At 37.6% G+C, this 14,244-nt stretch overlaps 1 protein-coding gene across 1 annotated transcript in view; it reads left to right on the plus strand.

The window, feature by feature from the left end:
* The window catches only part of LOC139159839 (collagen alpha-1(XXVIII) chain-like), a 55,919-nt gene that overhangs the window by 41,031 nt on the left and 644 nt on the right, over nt 1-14,244 (plus strand). Inside the window, exons 25-35 of the mRNA XM_070737262.1 lie at nt 393-461; nt 1,730-1,798; nt 1,949-2,017; nt 3,400-3,480; nt 4,312-4,347; nt 6,109-6,145; nt 8,479-9,036; nt 11,340-11,581; nt 12,000-12,090; nt 12,185-12,313; nt 12,818-13,009. Coding sequence (XP_070593363.1) covers nt 393-461; nt 1,730-1,798; nt 1,949-2,017; nt 3,400-3,480; nt 4,312-4,347; nt 6,109-6,145; nt 8,479-9,036; nt 11,340-11,581; nt 12,000-12,090; nt 12,185-12,313; nt 12,818-13,009 — 1,573 coding nt within the window. The remainder of the gene's footprint in view (nt 1-392; nt 462-1,729; nt 1,799-1,948; nt 2,018-3,399; nt 3,481-4,311; nt 4,348-6,108; nt 6,146-8,478; nt 9,037-11,339; nt 11,582-11,999; nt 12,091-12,184; nt 12,314-12,817; nt 13,010-14,244) is intronic.

Consider the following 14,244-nt stretch of genomic DNA (forward strand, 5'->3'; position numbering starts at 1 on the left):
TGAAACACCTCCCCCGGGCATGTTGAATTTATGCATGGTATGTTTGTGTGTATGTTTGTTAGTAAATGGGGTTCTTTTTAAATCTTTTTAAATATTTTAAATTTATTTGGATTTGTCATGATTTGCTGTATCTTGCTGTGAGCCGCCCCGAGTCTGCGGAGAGGGGCGGCATACAAATCTAAATAATAAATAAATAAATAAATAAATAAATAAAGGTTGACTCAGACTTCTATCCTTCCAAGGTCGGTAAAATGAGGACCCAGATTGTAAACTGCTTAGAGAGGGCTGTAAAGGACTTGATGGATAGATAAAAATGCCAAATGCAGTCAAAAATCTGACTAACTATGCAACCAACAATAATAATTTGAAATGTTTACAAATATATATTTTAGGGTGATCCAGGATCAAGAGGACCATCTGGTCTCCCAGGTGCAACAGGAGAAGGCCTTCCAGGACCAAAAGTAAGTCACAATCAGAATTTGTTTTGGACCCTCACACATTGAAAATAATTATCATCTTCTCTATTGTATACAGTTAGTTTACTATTAATATCAATTTAAGAGAAACTAATGTCATAGCTAATATTTTGTGAATGAAAAGACAAAAAAGTCAGTTGAGAAGTCAAACAAACAAACAAATAAATAAATAAAAATTGAAAAATTAGCAAAATGCAATTCAAATAATAATAAAGATACCGTATATTGAAATATATAAAAGTTTACCATTCTTGTTGCAGGACTTATTTATTATTTTTATTTATTTAGCAAATTTATATAGCTCTCAACTCACACATGGCTAAATCTAGGTATCTGGCAAAAATTTTAAAAGCCATAAATAATTTCAGAAGTCATAGTTTGCTACTGGGAAGTATTTTGAGGTAATATATATATAAATAATAACGTAGAGATATAACAGATTTTTGCAGCTTCTTAACTTCTTCCCTAAGATACAAGTCATTCAACTTACAGTAGTTGCTTTAATGGAGCCACCGGTTATTGGAACAAGCTGGTCATTTTGATGTGTCTGGGATCAGATTGTCCTTTTACTTTAGAAATATTTCTTCGGCCACCTGTTCCTAGGCTGGCTGTAGCAAGTAGGAATACCACTATAATTAATAATAGTCATTGATATGCCACTTAAAAATGCAGGTCTAAATTACTTGTACACAAACTACTTCAGGTTGGAAAAATCTAGAATAAAAAGATAAAATATTCCTTGAATCATATTTCACCCTGGTGGCTTCATAGATGATGATGATGATAATAATAATAATAATAATAATAATAATAATAATAATAATAATAATAATAATTAATTATTATCTCTGTAGACTCTGTTGTATTTAAGACATCTGTTGTATTTAAGGCAGCCATATAAAGATGGTACTATATATTACTGTCATATTTTTGAATATTACTGTCATATTTTGGGATATTTCTTGGACTTTTTGATATATTTACCCAATATGACTTCCTTCCAAGTGTATATAAATAGAACTGTCCTTGAAGGTAGCCATGTTTATTTGAAAAAAAAGTGATACTAAGATATAAAATCAATAGATACTTCTAGCATAAGTACAGTTAGAGTTAAATTGTAAGATATACAGATTACAAACAGGAGAAATTTCAAGGAGCTTCATGGGTCTTATACAGATTTTAGATAGCAGCAAAATGGAATATGGTGACATGTCTGATATCTTTAATGATGGCTATCATTTTTTTCCCCTCAGGGAAATATTGGACGACAGGGGCCTCCTGGTGCTTTAGGCCCACCTGGTGAAGGTATACAAGGACCAAAGGTATCATGATCTCTTGGACACTTAGATATAATATAGACGTAAAAGCAGACTTCACAAACTATAGAAAATAGAAATATATATCTTCAATACAATTTAGAAAATAATTTAATATACAATAAAATTGTAAACTGTTCAATTAATTATAATTAGGGTGAACAGGGAATTCAAGGAATGCCAGGACCACGTGGGCCTCCTGGAGAAGGACTTCTTGGACCAAAGGTATCTGCCATAATTTTACACAAACATTCAGTTTAACTCTGTAGATACGGACTCTGCGTTATCAAGAGGCAACATGCACATTCAATGCTCCAAAGCAACCTCTCAGAAAACCTTCCAAGAGATGAAAACATATTTTTGTTTGTTTGTTTGTATTTGTTTGTTTGTTTGTTTGTTTGTTTGTTTGTTTCAAATTTTGAAATTGCCCATTTCTCTTACAGAGACTATGGGCAGTTGTACAAATAAAATGTTAAAACGTAAAAGCAATATATAAAAGTTTAAATTTTAAAAAGGTATGGATAATTATAAATCAATGTTAAAAGTTAACAAGAAAGACTGGAAACAATGCTGTCTGACCTTACTGCACCAGCAGATTATCATTTAACAGCATAGTTCAGGATTGGGAACAATGAGGGATATGCTATAGTTTTCTAAGGCAATTATTATTATATTTTCTAAATACTTGTAACATTCCTCTAAACAAAACAATACATTTATAATTTGATGGACCTGGCCCACTTGTTTACTTGATTGTTGAATGTAATTCCTAAAACTGTCTTATTTTTCTTTCTGTTCAATTGTGTCCGATTATCAGAGATTGCCTGGATGAGTCTCTGCAATTTTCTTGGCAAAGTTTTCCAGAGGTAGTTTGTTTTTGCCTCTACCCTAATGCTGAGTGAAAGTGACTATCCTAAGGTCATCTAGCTGGCTTCATGCCTAAGTGGGGAGTAGAACAACAGTTTCCCTGTTTTTAACTTGATGCTTTAACCATTATACCAAATTGGCTCTCAATGCGTCTTGGCTTATGTAGTAAATACTGTACTTTCCTGTGAATTCTTCTCTGTTTACCAATAACTGTGCCAATAAATACTTAGGCATTTATTAGAATGGGAAATTGTAAGCCAAGGATAGGCTTCCTAATGTCTATGATTACCAATACAACTCCAAATATTTCCCTTGGTGCTCACTTCATCTGACCTTGAAAAATAACAAAGATGGCAAAATATTAGCCTTAAACATCTTATTGATTGAGGATAAGGATTATTACAAGTAATGAAAGAAAAAGATGGACAGCTGCAATACAAAATAACTTGGATGTGAACTCATCTGCCCAGAAAATTGCAAAAGAAGATCACAAGGTAATCCTTGGCTGATGACCACTCATTCAGTGACATTCAAAGTCATGATGGCACTGAACAAGTGTAGTTATGACTGGTTCTCAAAGTTCCTACTGTTCCAGAAACCCTGTGATCATGTGATTGTCAGCAGGCTACTGGGCAACCAGTTCACACCTAGGATGGTTGCAGCAGCTCATGGTTGCACGACAGGAATTTGCATTATATTTAAATAAGATGCTTTACATATGTTGTGTAACTAATTCAAAGGGTGATCGTGGAACGGCAGGGGAAAGAGGAAGAAAAGGCGAAAAGGGCAACATGGGAGACCCTGGAACAGCGGGAGAACCTGTAAGTACATAAACTCCACCCATCAAATGCTGCAGAGCATGTTACAAAATACTGCATGTGCATACATCTTAAGTATTAGCATTAATTAATCTTACAGAATAGGTACTGACGCTTCTTTTAAGGGTCCAGAACAATTCTTAAGAATACAAGGAATTCTCGATTTACAATCATTCATTTAGCAACAATGTGAAGTTTGTTTGTTTGTTTATTTCTTTCTTTATTTATTTATTTGTTTCTTTCTTTATTTGTTTCTTTCTTTCTTTATCTATTTGTCTGTCTGTCTGTCTGTCTGTCTGTCTGTCTGTCTGTCTGTTTATTTATTTATTTATTAGATTTGTATGCCGCCCCTCTCCGAAGACTTGGGGTGGCTAGTTACAAAGGCACAGAAAAAGTGACTGACAGACAGCCCTCGCACTTACACCATGACTATCACAGCATGGTAAAGCAATCAAAATTTGGGCAGTCGGCAATCAGCATGCATCCCAGATCAATGCAACCTTCCTAGCCAGCATCTGACAAGTGTAATCAATGGGGGAAGTTGGCTTTGCTTATTGACCGTGTCATTCACTTAACAACTGAATTGATTTACTTAACAACCATGGATAAAAGGTCATGAAACTGGGTGCAACTAACATTGTTTATATACATGACATTAGTACTAATAAGAGGGAAACATTAGTAGAGGGACGGTAGGCACGCTGATGCACTTATGAATGCCTTATGTGCACTTATGGATGCAATGTGGGTATGTGCACTGATTTAGATTGCTTTCTATGCCATCAAACCTTAATGATGAATTAGAAATAATAATAAAATATATTGCCTTTTCAGGGTAGAACTGGGCCCAAAGGAGTACAAGGTCTAACAGTAAGCAATCTTTTTCAGAATCAAGTTTAGCTATGCTGTATTGTTCTCAATTAATGTGTCCCTAATTCCTCTGCCTTTTAAAGACTGTTTCAGTGATTTATTCCCAATGATTTGTTCTATGGGTTCTGAGCATCTTAGCAACAGTTTTTCTAAAACTTAATATTTCTGTCTGTAAGGAGTTTACATGATAAAAAAAATCTAAGAAAATCAAATTATCTCAGTAATAAGAGGTATCAAATAAATGAAATATTCATTCATTCCTTCCTTTCTCCAAACCTCCCTCCCTTTCTCCTCTAAAACTAGTAGGCCTTGAAAACAGCAGTGTATGTGTGTGTGTGTGTGTGTGTGTAGTTATATGTAATATGTATTCATGAATAGTGATGGGCAAACCGAACCCGCACAATTCAGGTCCGTACCAAATTTTGCGGTGTTCAGTATGACGAACACGAAATTTTTTTAAACTTCAGGCAAAGTTCGGGGTCACGCTGCTGCGGCGTCCTTTTTTGTAAAAATAACAATATTTTTACGTGAAAGGACACCGCAGCAGCGCTGCAAGCAAAGGGCGGTCTTTTCACGTAAAAATAAACATGTTTATTTTTACATGAAAGGACCGCCCTTTGCTTGCAGTGCCGCTGCAGCGTCCTTTTTCGTAAAAATAACAATGTTTATTTTTACGTGAAGACCTCCCTTTGAAGGAGATGGGGAATCCCTCCCACGAAGAGATTCCGGGAGCGGAGCTTTGACATCACCGGCAGGTTGCTAAGGACGCCAAGGTGATCACTTCCTGGATTCCATAGAATCCAGGAAGTGATCACCTTGGCGTCCTTAGCAACCTGCCGGTATACGTGACGTCAAAGCTCTGCCCCCAGAATCTCTTGGTGGGATTCCCCGTTCGGGTTCGGCCGAATTTTGCGTAAAGTTCATCCGAACTTGCCAAACCCGAACACCGTTAGGTTCGCCCATCACTATTCATGAACATGCATGCACAAACAGAAATGGGTCTGTTTGCCAAAGTAAAACATTGCAGAATTGATTACAATGCATGTTTCCCAGAACTTTAGATGTAATGGCGCAGGTTATGCTGAGGTTCTTCATAAAGATAAATGAAGTTTCAGTGTGTTCCACTCTGACTTAGGAAAAGGGATATAAGTTGCTTGGATTAATTTGTTCTCAATGACAATTACCAACTAGGCGATGCTCTGCATGCAAATGAATGAAAGAACGTATCTGGTAGTAATTATGCATATATATCAATTTGTTCACATTACAAATTATAGCAGCTGGAAGCTTGTAGCCAACCTCAGCTATGAGACAGAGAAAGAATTGGGCTTTTCTCACCCAGTAATAATTCTCCATACTTGTTCCAAATGTTCACAATGGCATACCTGGAGAAGTGAAGCAAAATATTTTTTGTATAATTTACAAAATATTGTAAAATACTGTAATTGTTAGCAAAATGCAAGAAGATCAGAAATTTTCTCACACAGAAATATTGTTTTTGAGGAAATTTAAGATGCCGCACCCCCATTTTGTAATTACATTGTCCTGTATAAAGAACAATGTTATATATCTAAGAGTATTTTGCAAGTATTTCAAGTATTGGTGATGGATAAGATGACGTTCAGTGCATGAAAATATGAGATTATTCTAAGTACTGTATAATAGACATTATTTTTGTGTATTTTTGCAGAGGCGATGTTATAAATTGAAAATGAAAATGGAACAGTTTTGTAATACATGTGTATTTCTTTTCTAACATAGAGAGAAGATATAATTAAGTTAATTAAAGAGATATGTGGTAAGTTTGCAATCTGTCTTGCCATCATATCCTAGGGCAGGCTCTTATGCTTTTTCCCAAATTGGAAAATCATCAGAATACTCTTTACTCAAAGATAAAATGAAAATGCCAACAATCAGGTTACTCCTGTAGAATCTGAAAAGCACTGAAGACTTGGGTTTTTCCCCAAGCACAGGGATAGGGAGAGCTGGGTGAGAGGATTTAATGTGGGATTGTATGTGCGATGGAATGTGTCTATGAAAGGAGAGGTGATGTGATGGACTACAGGGGACCAGCAATTTCCAAGAAACGCAGGAGCACATTCCAAGGAGGGGGATAAGACCAGAGAGAGATAAGAGACAGAGGGAAAGAGTCCGAATATCCACTCCCTAGAATCTCCCAGGTAGATCCATTAGAGTGACAGTGGTAAAGGTTGAGTCTGGCAAGATACTGTCTAGTGAGCGTAAACAAATAAACAACTAAATTTGGTTTTGTTATATGTTATTCCTTGGCTGGGGCTAACAGTAAGTTGGAAGTTAAAATTTTGGTGCCAGGGTTTTAATATTTATGGTTTTAATAGATTTAATATAGTTTAATATATAGTTTAATATGATTTAATATGTTCTTTTATTTATTTATTTTGATTTGATTTGATTTGAATTGAATGCCGCCCCTCTCCGCAGACTCGGGGTGGCTCATAGCAGTGACAAAAACAATATACAATAACAAATCTAATATTAAAATCTAAAATAACAATTTTACATAAAAAAACCTAAAAAACTCCTTATATAGAAACATAGAAACATAGAAGACTGACGGCAGAAAAAGACCTCGTGGTCCATCTAGTCTGCCTTATACTATTTCCTGTGTTTTATCTTAGGATGGATATATGTTTATCCCAGGCATGTTTAAATTCAGTTACTGTGGATTTACCAATCACGTCTGCTGGAAGTTTGTTCCAAGGATCTACTACTCTTTCAGTGAAATAATATTTCCTCACGTTGCTTTTGATCTTTCCCCCAACTAACTTCAGATTGTGTCCCCTTGTTCTTGGGTTCACTTTCCTATTAAAAACACTTCCCTCCTGAACCTTATTTAACCCTTTAACATATTTAAATGTTTCGATCATGTCCCCCCTTTTCCTTCTGTCCTCCAGACTACAGTGATCCCTCGAGTATCGCGAGGGTTACGTTCCAAGACCCCTCGCGATACTCGATTTTTCGCAATATCGTGGTGCGGAAGTAAAAACACCATCTGTGCATGCGTGCCCTTTTTTTCCATGGCCGCGCATGCGCAGATGGTGTTTTTACTTCCGCACCTGGCCCAGGGAAGGTTCCTTCCGCCACCCAGCAGCTGATATGCTCGGCAGTGCCGCAAAGGGGAAACCCCGATCTTCGGCTCCTCGCTGCTGCCGCGCCCGCCGCTTGTCCGCCCGCCGCTTGTCCGCCCGCCGCTTGTCCGCCCGCCGCTTGTCCGCCCGCCGAACTTCCGCGTTTGGCTTCAGGACTCAGCTGGGAAGCGGCGCGGCTGTTTTAAAAGGTCGCAGCCGGCCTGGGGGGCTTCCCAGCACCCCCCCGAACCAGGGTTGGGGGTTCGGGGGGGTGCTGGGAAGCCCCCCAGGCCAGCTGCGACCTTTTAAAACAGCCGCGCCGCTTCCCAGCTGACTCCCAAAGCCAAACCCGGAAGTGGGTTTTTTTTAATTAATTTTTTTTTTAAATCGCGATATAGCGTTTCGCGAAGATCGAGATCGCGAAACTCGAGGGATCACTGTATACAGATTGAGTTCATTAAGTCTTTCCTGATACGTTTTATGCTTAAGACCTTCCACCATTCTTGTAGCCCGTATAAAAGCATACACACAAACATTCCATACATAAAATTACATAGGCAAGGGGAGATGTCGCAGTTCCCCCATGCCTGACGGCAGAGGTGGGTTTTAAGAAGTTTATGAAAGGCAAGGAGGGTGGGGGCAGTCCTGATCTCCAGGGTGAGCTGGTTCCATAGGGTCGGGGCCGCCACAGATAAGGCTCTTCCCCTGGGTTCTGCAAGATGACATTGTTTAGTCGATGGGACCCGGAGAAGGCCAACTCTGTGGGACCTAACCGGTCGCTGGGATTCATGCGGCAGAAGGCAGAATATTATTGATACTGTTTTAATTGTTGATTGAGAGTTTTCCAAGTTTGAAAATCAGGAGGAGGCTATATAAAGTTTTGAATAAATAAAATAAAAAATATTGCTTGAATTAAAGTTATAATAATGTTCATGTTCAGCACACATGGAAAGACATACATAGTTTGATCTTTCAGTAAAAAATATTGAAAATTTAGTGGTTTTTTGTTAATTTCCTTTTACAGGTTGTGGCATTAAATGCAAGGAAATACCCATGGAGCTAGTGTTTGTGATTGACAGCTCTGAAAGTGTTGGCCCAGAGAATTTTGAAATTATCAAAGACTTTGTTACTGCCTTAGTGGACAGAGTAACTGTTGGGAGAAATGCTACTAGAATTGGACTTGTTCTCTACAGTCTGGAAGTTCGACTTGAATTTGGGCTGAATAGGTACACAGCCCAACAGGATGTGAAACAAGCTATCAGAAAGATGTTATACATGGGAGAAGGCACTTACACAGGAACTGCCATCCGCAAAGCCACACAAGAAGGCTTTTTCGGGGCTCGAACTGGTGTAAGGAAAGTTGCTATAGTCCTAACCGATGGGCAAGCCGATAAGAGAGAAGCTGTTAAGCTGGATATTGCTGTCCGAGAAGCTCATGCAGCCAACATAGAAATGTATGCAATTGGAATTGTAAATACTTCAGACCCAACACAAGTTGAGTTCTTACGTGAGCTGAATCTAATTGCATCGGATCCAGACAGAGAACATATGTATCTTATTGATGATTTTAATACTCTTCCAGGTGAGCACTCAAACATGGTTCTGAAGATAAACAGATTCCATTGATATATAGTGGATCAGGAGTGGGTTCTAATTTACCTCACCACCAGCTTACTTCCTCCCATGCTGCATGTCTATGCATGCATTGTGTGTCACATGGACAAGCCATATGAGTGCACACGCATGAGCAGTGCCCAAAACTCAGTTTCTACACAAGCGCAGAAGCCAAAAACAAGATGGCGGCGTCCATGGATTGGAACCGACAGAACCAGCTCTGTTATGTCATCACCAGTACTAATGGTTCTAAAGAACTGGTTAGAACCAGTAGGAATCCACCTCTGTAGTGGATATCAGTTATACACACATTCCCTTGGTACCCTTCAAGCTAAAAGACCTTGGTTCTGTGTTTTGGTGAGTCCAGTCATGAGTATCTTTGTTATGACTAAGACCCAAAACAATCAGAGTAGAAATAGAGGAAACTAATAAGAAAAAATACATCATTTTTGTTATATCCTCACATACATAAACCATAGACCTGGAGCAGTTGACGGTTCTTTATTGCAGGTTAAAAAAACAGGTAACAGGTATGAAAAGAACGAACAGCCAGGCTGGTCTTACCTAGCCGCTTATATCTGTATATCCCAGCCTACCAGGCTCAGCTAGCCAATCAACTTACAGTATTGTTCCACACCCCAATTATGGGCAGTTACAAACCCTGATTGTCCTCAGGACACAACAATTTTTAATATTATCATTGCAAACTATGAAGTGTATATTTTACATGTGTTGCTTATCATTCTAAACTAGTATATGATCACAGATTAAGGCTATTGCCAATAGGATTCACCAAAACACCATTTGAATAACATAAAATGACATACAGTGTGAGCCAAGGTAGATCTATCCTTAAAAAGCTAACAAAACTTGAGAAAATTTATTTTTAAAAATCATCTGGTATACACACATCTATCATATCTACACGTGTTATAACTGCCACAAGAAGGCAACACATTAATGGTTGGTAATGGTAACCTAAAATTTAATGTTCATTCTGTAGTGTTCATTACATCAGAGTAATCAGAGTAACTTTCCTCTCGAAGGATGACACAAAAGGTCACAGGTTTGCCTAGTGCTTTAGCTAATCCTAACTCAATGATGATGAACCATTTTTCTTTTATGAAAAATATGCTACTGGAAATACTTTTGCTACAAACCATTACCCCTACTGTCAGTGTCCTCCTACTCAAGATATTTGGAATTTACAGTCAATGGTAAAATATGTTACATTCTGAAGAAACACTTCTGCTTTAAGAGTGACCAATCTAAATATTTTGGAGAACAACTTTTGTCAGCCATTATGGGAAAGATCAAAACAGAGGTGGGTTCCTCCCAGTTTGGACCAGTTCACCTGAACCGGTAGTGACCTGTTGGTGATATGACAGTGATGTCATGATGATGTCACTGAACCTTTTTTTTTTTGCATTTTTTAAATTTTTCTTTTTTGCATTTTTTAAAAAAATTATTATTATTCTACAGAGTTCCCTGCACTGCACATACATTGCCATTTCGTTTTTGGCTTATTTTCCTTTAATTTGGGGGAGGGGTTGCACTTTGCATGCATCTGCAAAGTGCACACACACACTCATGAGGTGTGGTCATGCAGCACAGGAGGAAGCGAATCAGTAGCAAGGTTAGTTGGAACCAGTGGTGGGCTACGAGCTGGAACGCTAAATTGCGCTCGCCGCCACGGCTCGTGAGAACTTCTGGGACCAGGGCTATTTTGCTTCTCCACCTGTGGAGGTAGCAAAATCATGCATGGAGCCGCAGGAGCGCCTCTATGTTTCGGTGAGGTTTTTTTGCTTCCGCACATGCTTAAATATGGGGACACCTGCGGTTCCGTGCGTGATTTTGCTACCTCCACAGGTGGGGAAGCAAAATTGCACTGGCCCTGGAAGCACTTACGAGCCGCAGCGGCGAGAGTGCAATTTAGCGTTCCGTCTCATAGCCCACCACTGGTTAGAACCAACCGTTGGATCAGAAATAATAGGAAAGGTAGTAGAAAATACCTTGAGAATACAAAATTGTTTATTTCTGCTTTGGTGCACATGCTGATATCTAGGATCTTCCTAACTGATACACAATATTGATAAGAGGTTACATGCTTAGATATGAAAGTAATATTCCAAGAGCTATCTATACATCCAAGTAGTCAATGCTTAAAAAAATAATTATTGATTCACGTTCAAAATACTATGAATATTCGTATTACTTAGTCAATATGTATATTTTATCATATTTTAGACTTTTCCTTTTCTTATTTTATAGCTTTAGAGTCCAAGCTTGTTAACCAGTTTTGTGAGGATGAACATGGTGCCTTAATATATAACCGAGTTGGAAATGGAGGAAGCATCAGTGGATCATTGATTCATTCAGTATCTTCTCAAACTTCACAACATTTATTACACATGAAGAATAGGAATGGACAAACATTATCTTCAAGTACATATGAAACATCAATGAAAGACAATTCCATAAATACTGGCCAGTTTTCTCAACCATTAATTCTGGTACTCATCTGAAGTCCACTTTATTTTTTTTTAAATGCAGTAATGGGTTGGGTTTCCTTAAAACTCTTTTAGAAAAACATGGGTTTGCAGTCCATTTTTTAAATCAGAGTATGTTTAATAAGTGTCTGGCGTAGTTTCAAATAATGCTCACGGTGGATTTTAAAATTGATTCTAATAATATAAATAATATTTAATAATATAATAATCTGATTTCTGAAATGGTATCGTTTGATATCTGGTTGTATAGAGAATTTCTTAAGCTGAAAACAGAGAGCCATGGGTTGGTTTTGAGCACGGAAATAATATCAATGGATAGCAATGGAAGAAGTCTGTTCACCTTTATCTAATATTGAAAATGTCCTTTGTGGATAAAATCTTCACCTACATTTTAAAATTATCCAATCTGGATTTGCTTTAGGAAAAAGGATCATCCAGAATATTCCTTGAAAACCATGACATGTTATCCAACAAAAGTGATGTTCCAGTTTTGCCTCCAGTTGACGATAAAGGTATTTATTTCATAGTTAATTTCTTAATGAAATATGTGCCACACAGGAACCCTCCCCTTTTTTATTTCTTTCTTTGTAATATTCTCTGTACTAGTTACTTTGGCACTGCCATTGCCAACAACATCTTTACCACCGCCGTCATCCCTGCCATCTCTAACAGCGGAAAAGACACTGCCACCATCTCATTCCTTGGTTTCTTCCATGCCATCTACCATCAAGACAGGTTTTTACATATTGCAAAGTGTCAAATATCTCTGTATAATCATCAACATATAGTACTGTACATAAATTCTAGTTAATTATAATTTTATGCTCAGATCCTTGACTTCCCCAATAAGGTGACCTTCAAATCTGCTTGGATTTCAACTCCTGCTCTTTCCAGCTTGCTGAATTGCCATGATAGCTCTTTGCATGTCATGGTTTGGTTTTTTTTAACTTCTTTTTTATGCCGAACTTCATCATAAAATATCATTTTTTCCAAAACTGCAAAACGTCTGGGAAGCAGATGTAAATCTATGGCTCTGTCTCATTCATCTCTGTAATTTGTGATCATACTTTCTATGCTAGCTGGGGAAATCTGGAAGCTGAAATCCACATATCTTAGAATTGCCAAGGTTGAGAAACACTGTTATAAAATTATTTGGGAATATTAAAGGGGTTTCTAAATTGCAGCTATATTATTCCAATAATACAAATTACATCTTTTGTTGTTTTTATTTATTTAAAGCAAATGTCCTGAGGCCTCCGCAGTGTCAGTTAAGATTAGATCAAGGTCCATGCCGCGTTTATATAATAAAATGGTATTATGATAAGCAAGCCGATTCTTGTGCTCAGTTTTGGTATGGTGGCTGCAATGGGAACGACAATCGCTTTGAGAGTGAAGAAGATTGTAAAAAGACATGTGTACTTTTCTCTGGAGGTAAGAATTGTTTTTACAATGTAAGATTTGTGTTTCTTGTCCTTTGGAGAGGAAGCCTATTTTGATCAAATTCAGTTTTTCAAAAGTAGAAATTTGGTAATCAGAGATCTTGTACATACTGTATTTTTTTCCTACAAGCAGAGTTTCAATGAAAAACTGAAAAATTAAGTTTAGCCATAAAACATTACAATATTGTTTTCTAATTTAATACAGGTCGTGATCCACACTGTGTCAATGCAATAACTTTAGGATTTGGAATTTTGTTTTTGTGTCTTAAATCAATGTTCATCCTCTTACCTTCTACATCAATGGCTATTAAACTAGGGGTAATTCATTCCCATTTTCCTGCCAATTCTCTGTGACCATATAATGCTTCCTTGAATTTATCTGTCGCTGTAATATCTCAATGTCCTCAAGGGCAGAGGAACCCAGACAAAAATGCAAGTAGCCAAAGTGTCATAGAAACATAGAAGACTGACGGCAGAAAAAGATCTCATGGTCCATCTAGTCTGCCCTTATACTATTTCCTGTATTTTATCTTAGAATGGATATATGTTTATCCCAGGCATATTTAAATTCAGTTACTGTGGATTTACCAACCACGTCTGCTGGAAGTTTGTTCCAAGGATCTACTACTCTCTCAGTAAAATAATATTTTCTCATTATTTTGATCTTTACCCCAACTAACTTCAGATTGTGTCCCTTTGTTCTTGTGTTCACTTTCCTATTAAAAACACTTCCCTCCAGAACCTTACTTAACCTTTTAACATATTTAAATGTTTTGATCATGTCCCCCTTTTTCCTTCTGTCCTCCAGACTATACAGATTGAGTTCATTAAGTCTTTCCTGATACGTTTTATGCTTAAGACCTTCCACCATTCTTGTAACCCGTCTTTGGACCCATTCAATTTTGTCAATATCTTTTTGTAGGTGAGGTCTCCAGAACTGAACACAGTATTCCAAATGTGGTCTCACCAGCTCTCTATACAGTGGGATCACAATCTCCCTCTTCCTGCTTGTTATACCTCTAGCTATGCAGCCAAGCATCCGACTTGCTTTTCCTACCGTCCGACCACACTGCTCACCTATTTTGAGACTCAGAAATCACTACCCCTAAATCCTTCTCTTCTGGAGTTTTTGCTAACACAGAACTGCCAATATAATACTCAGATTGAGGATTCCTTTTCCCCAAGTGCATTATTTTACATTTGGAAACATTCAACTGCAGTTTTCAT

The sequence above is a fragment of the Erythrolamprus reginae genome, chromosome 1, assembly GCF_031021105.1.
Source record: "Erythrolamprus reginae isolate rEryReg1 chromosome 1, rEryReg1.hap1, whole genome shotgun sequence".
NCBI classification, from domain to species: domain Eukaryota; kingdom Metazoa; phylum Chordata; class Lepidosauria; order Squamata; family Dipsadidae; genus Erythrolamprus; species Erythrolamprus reginae.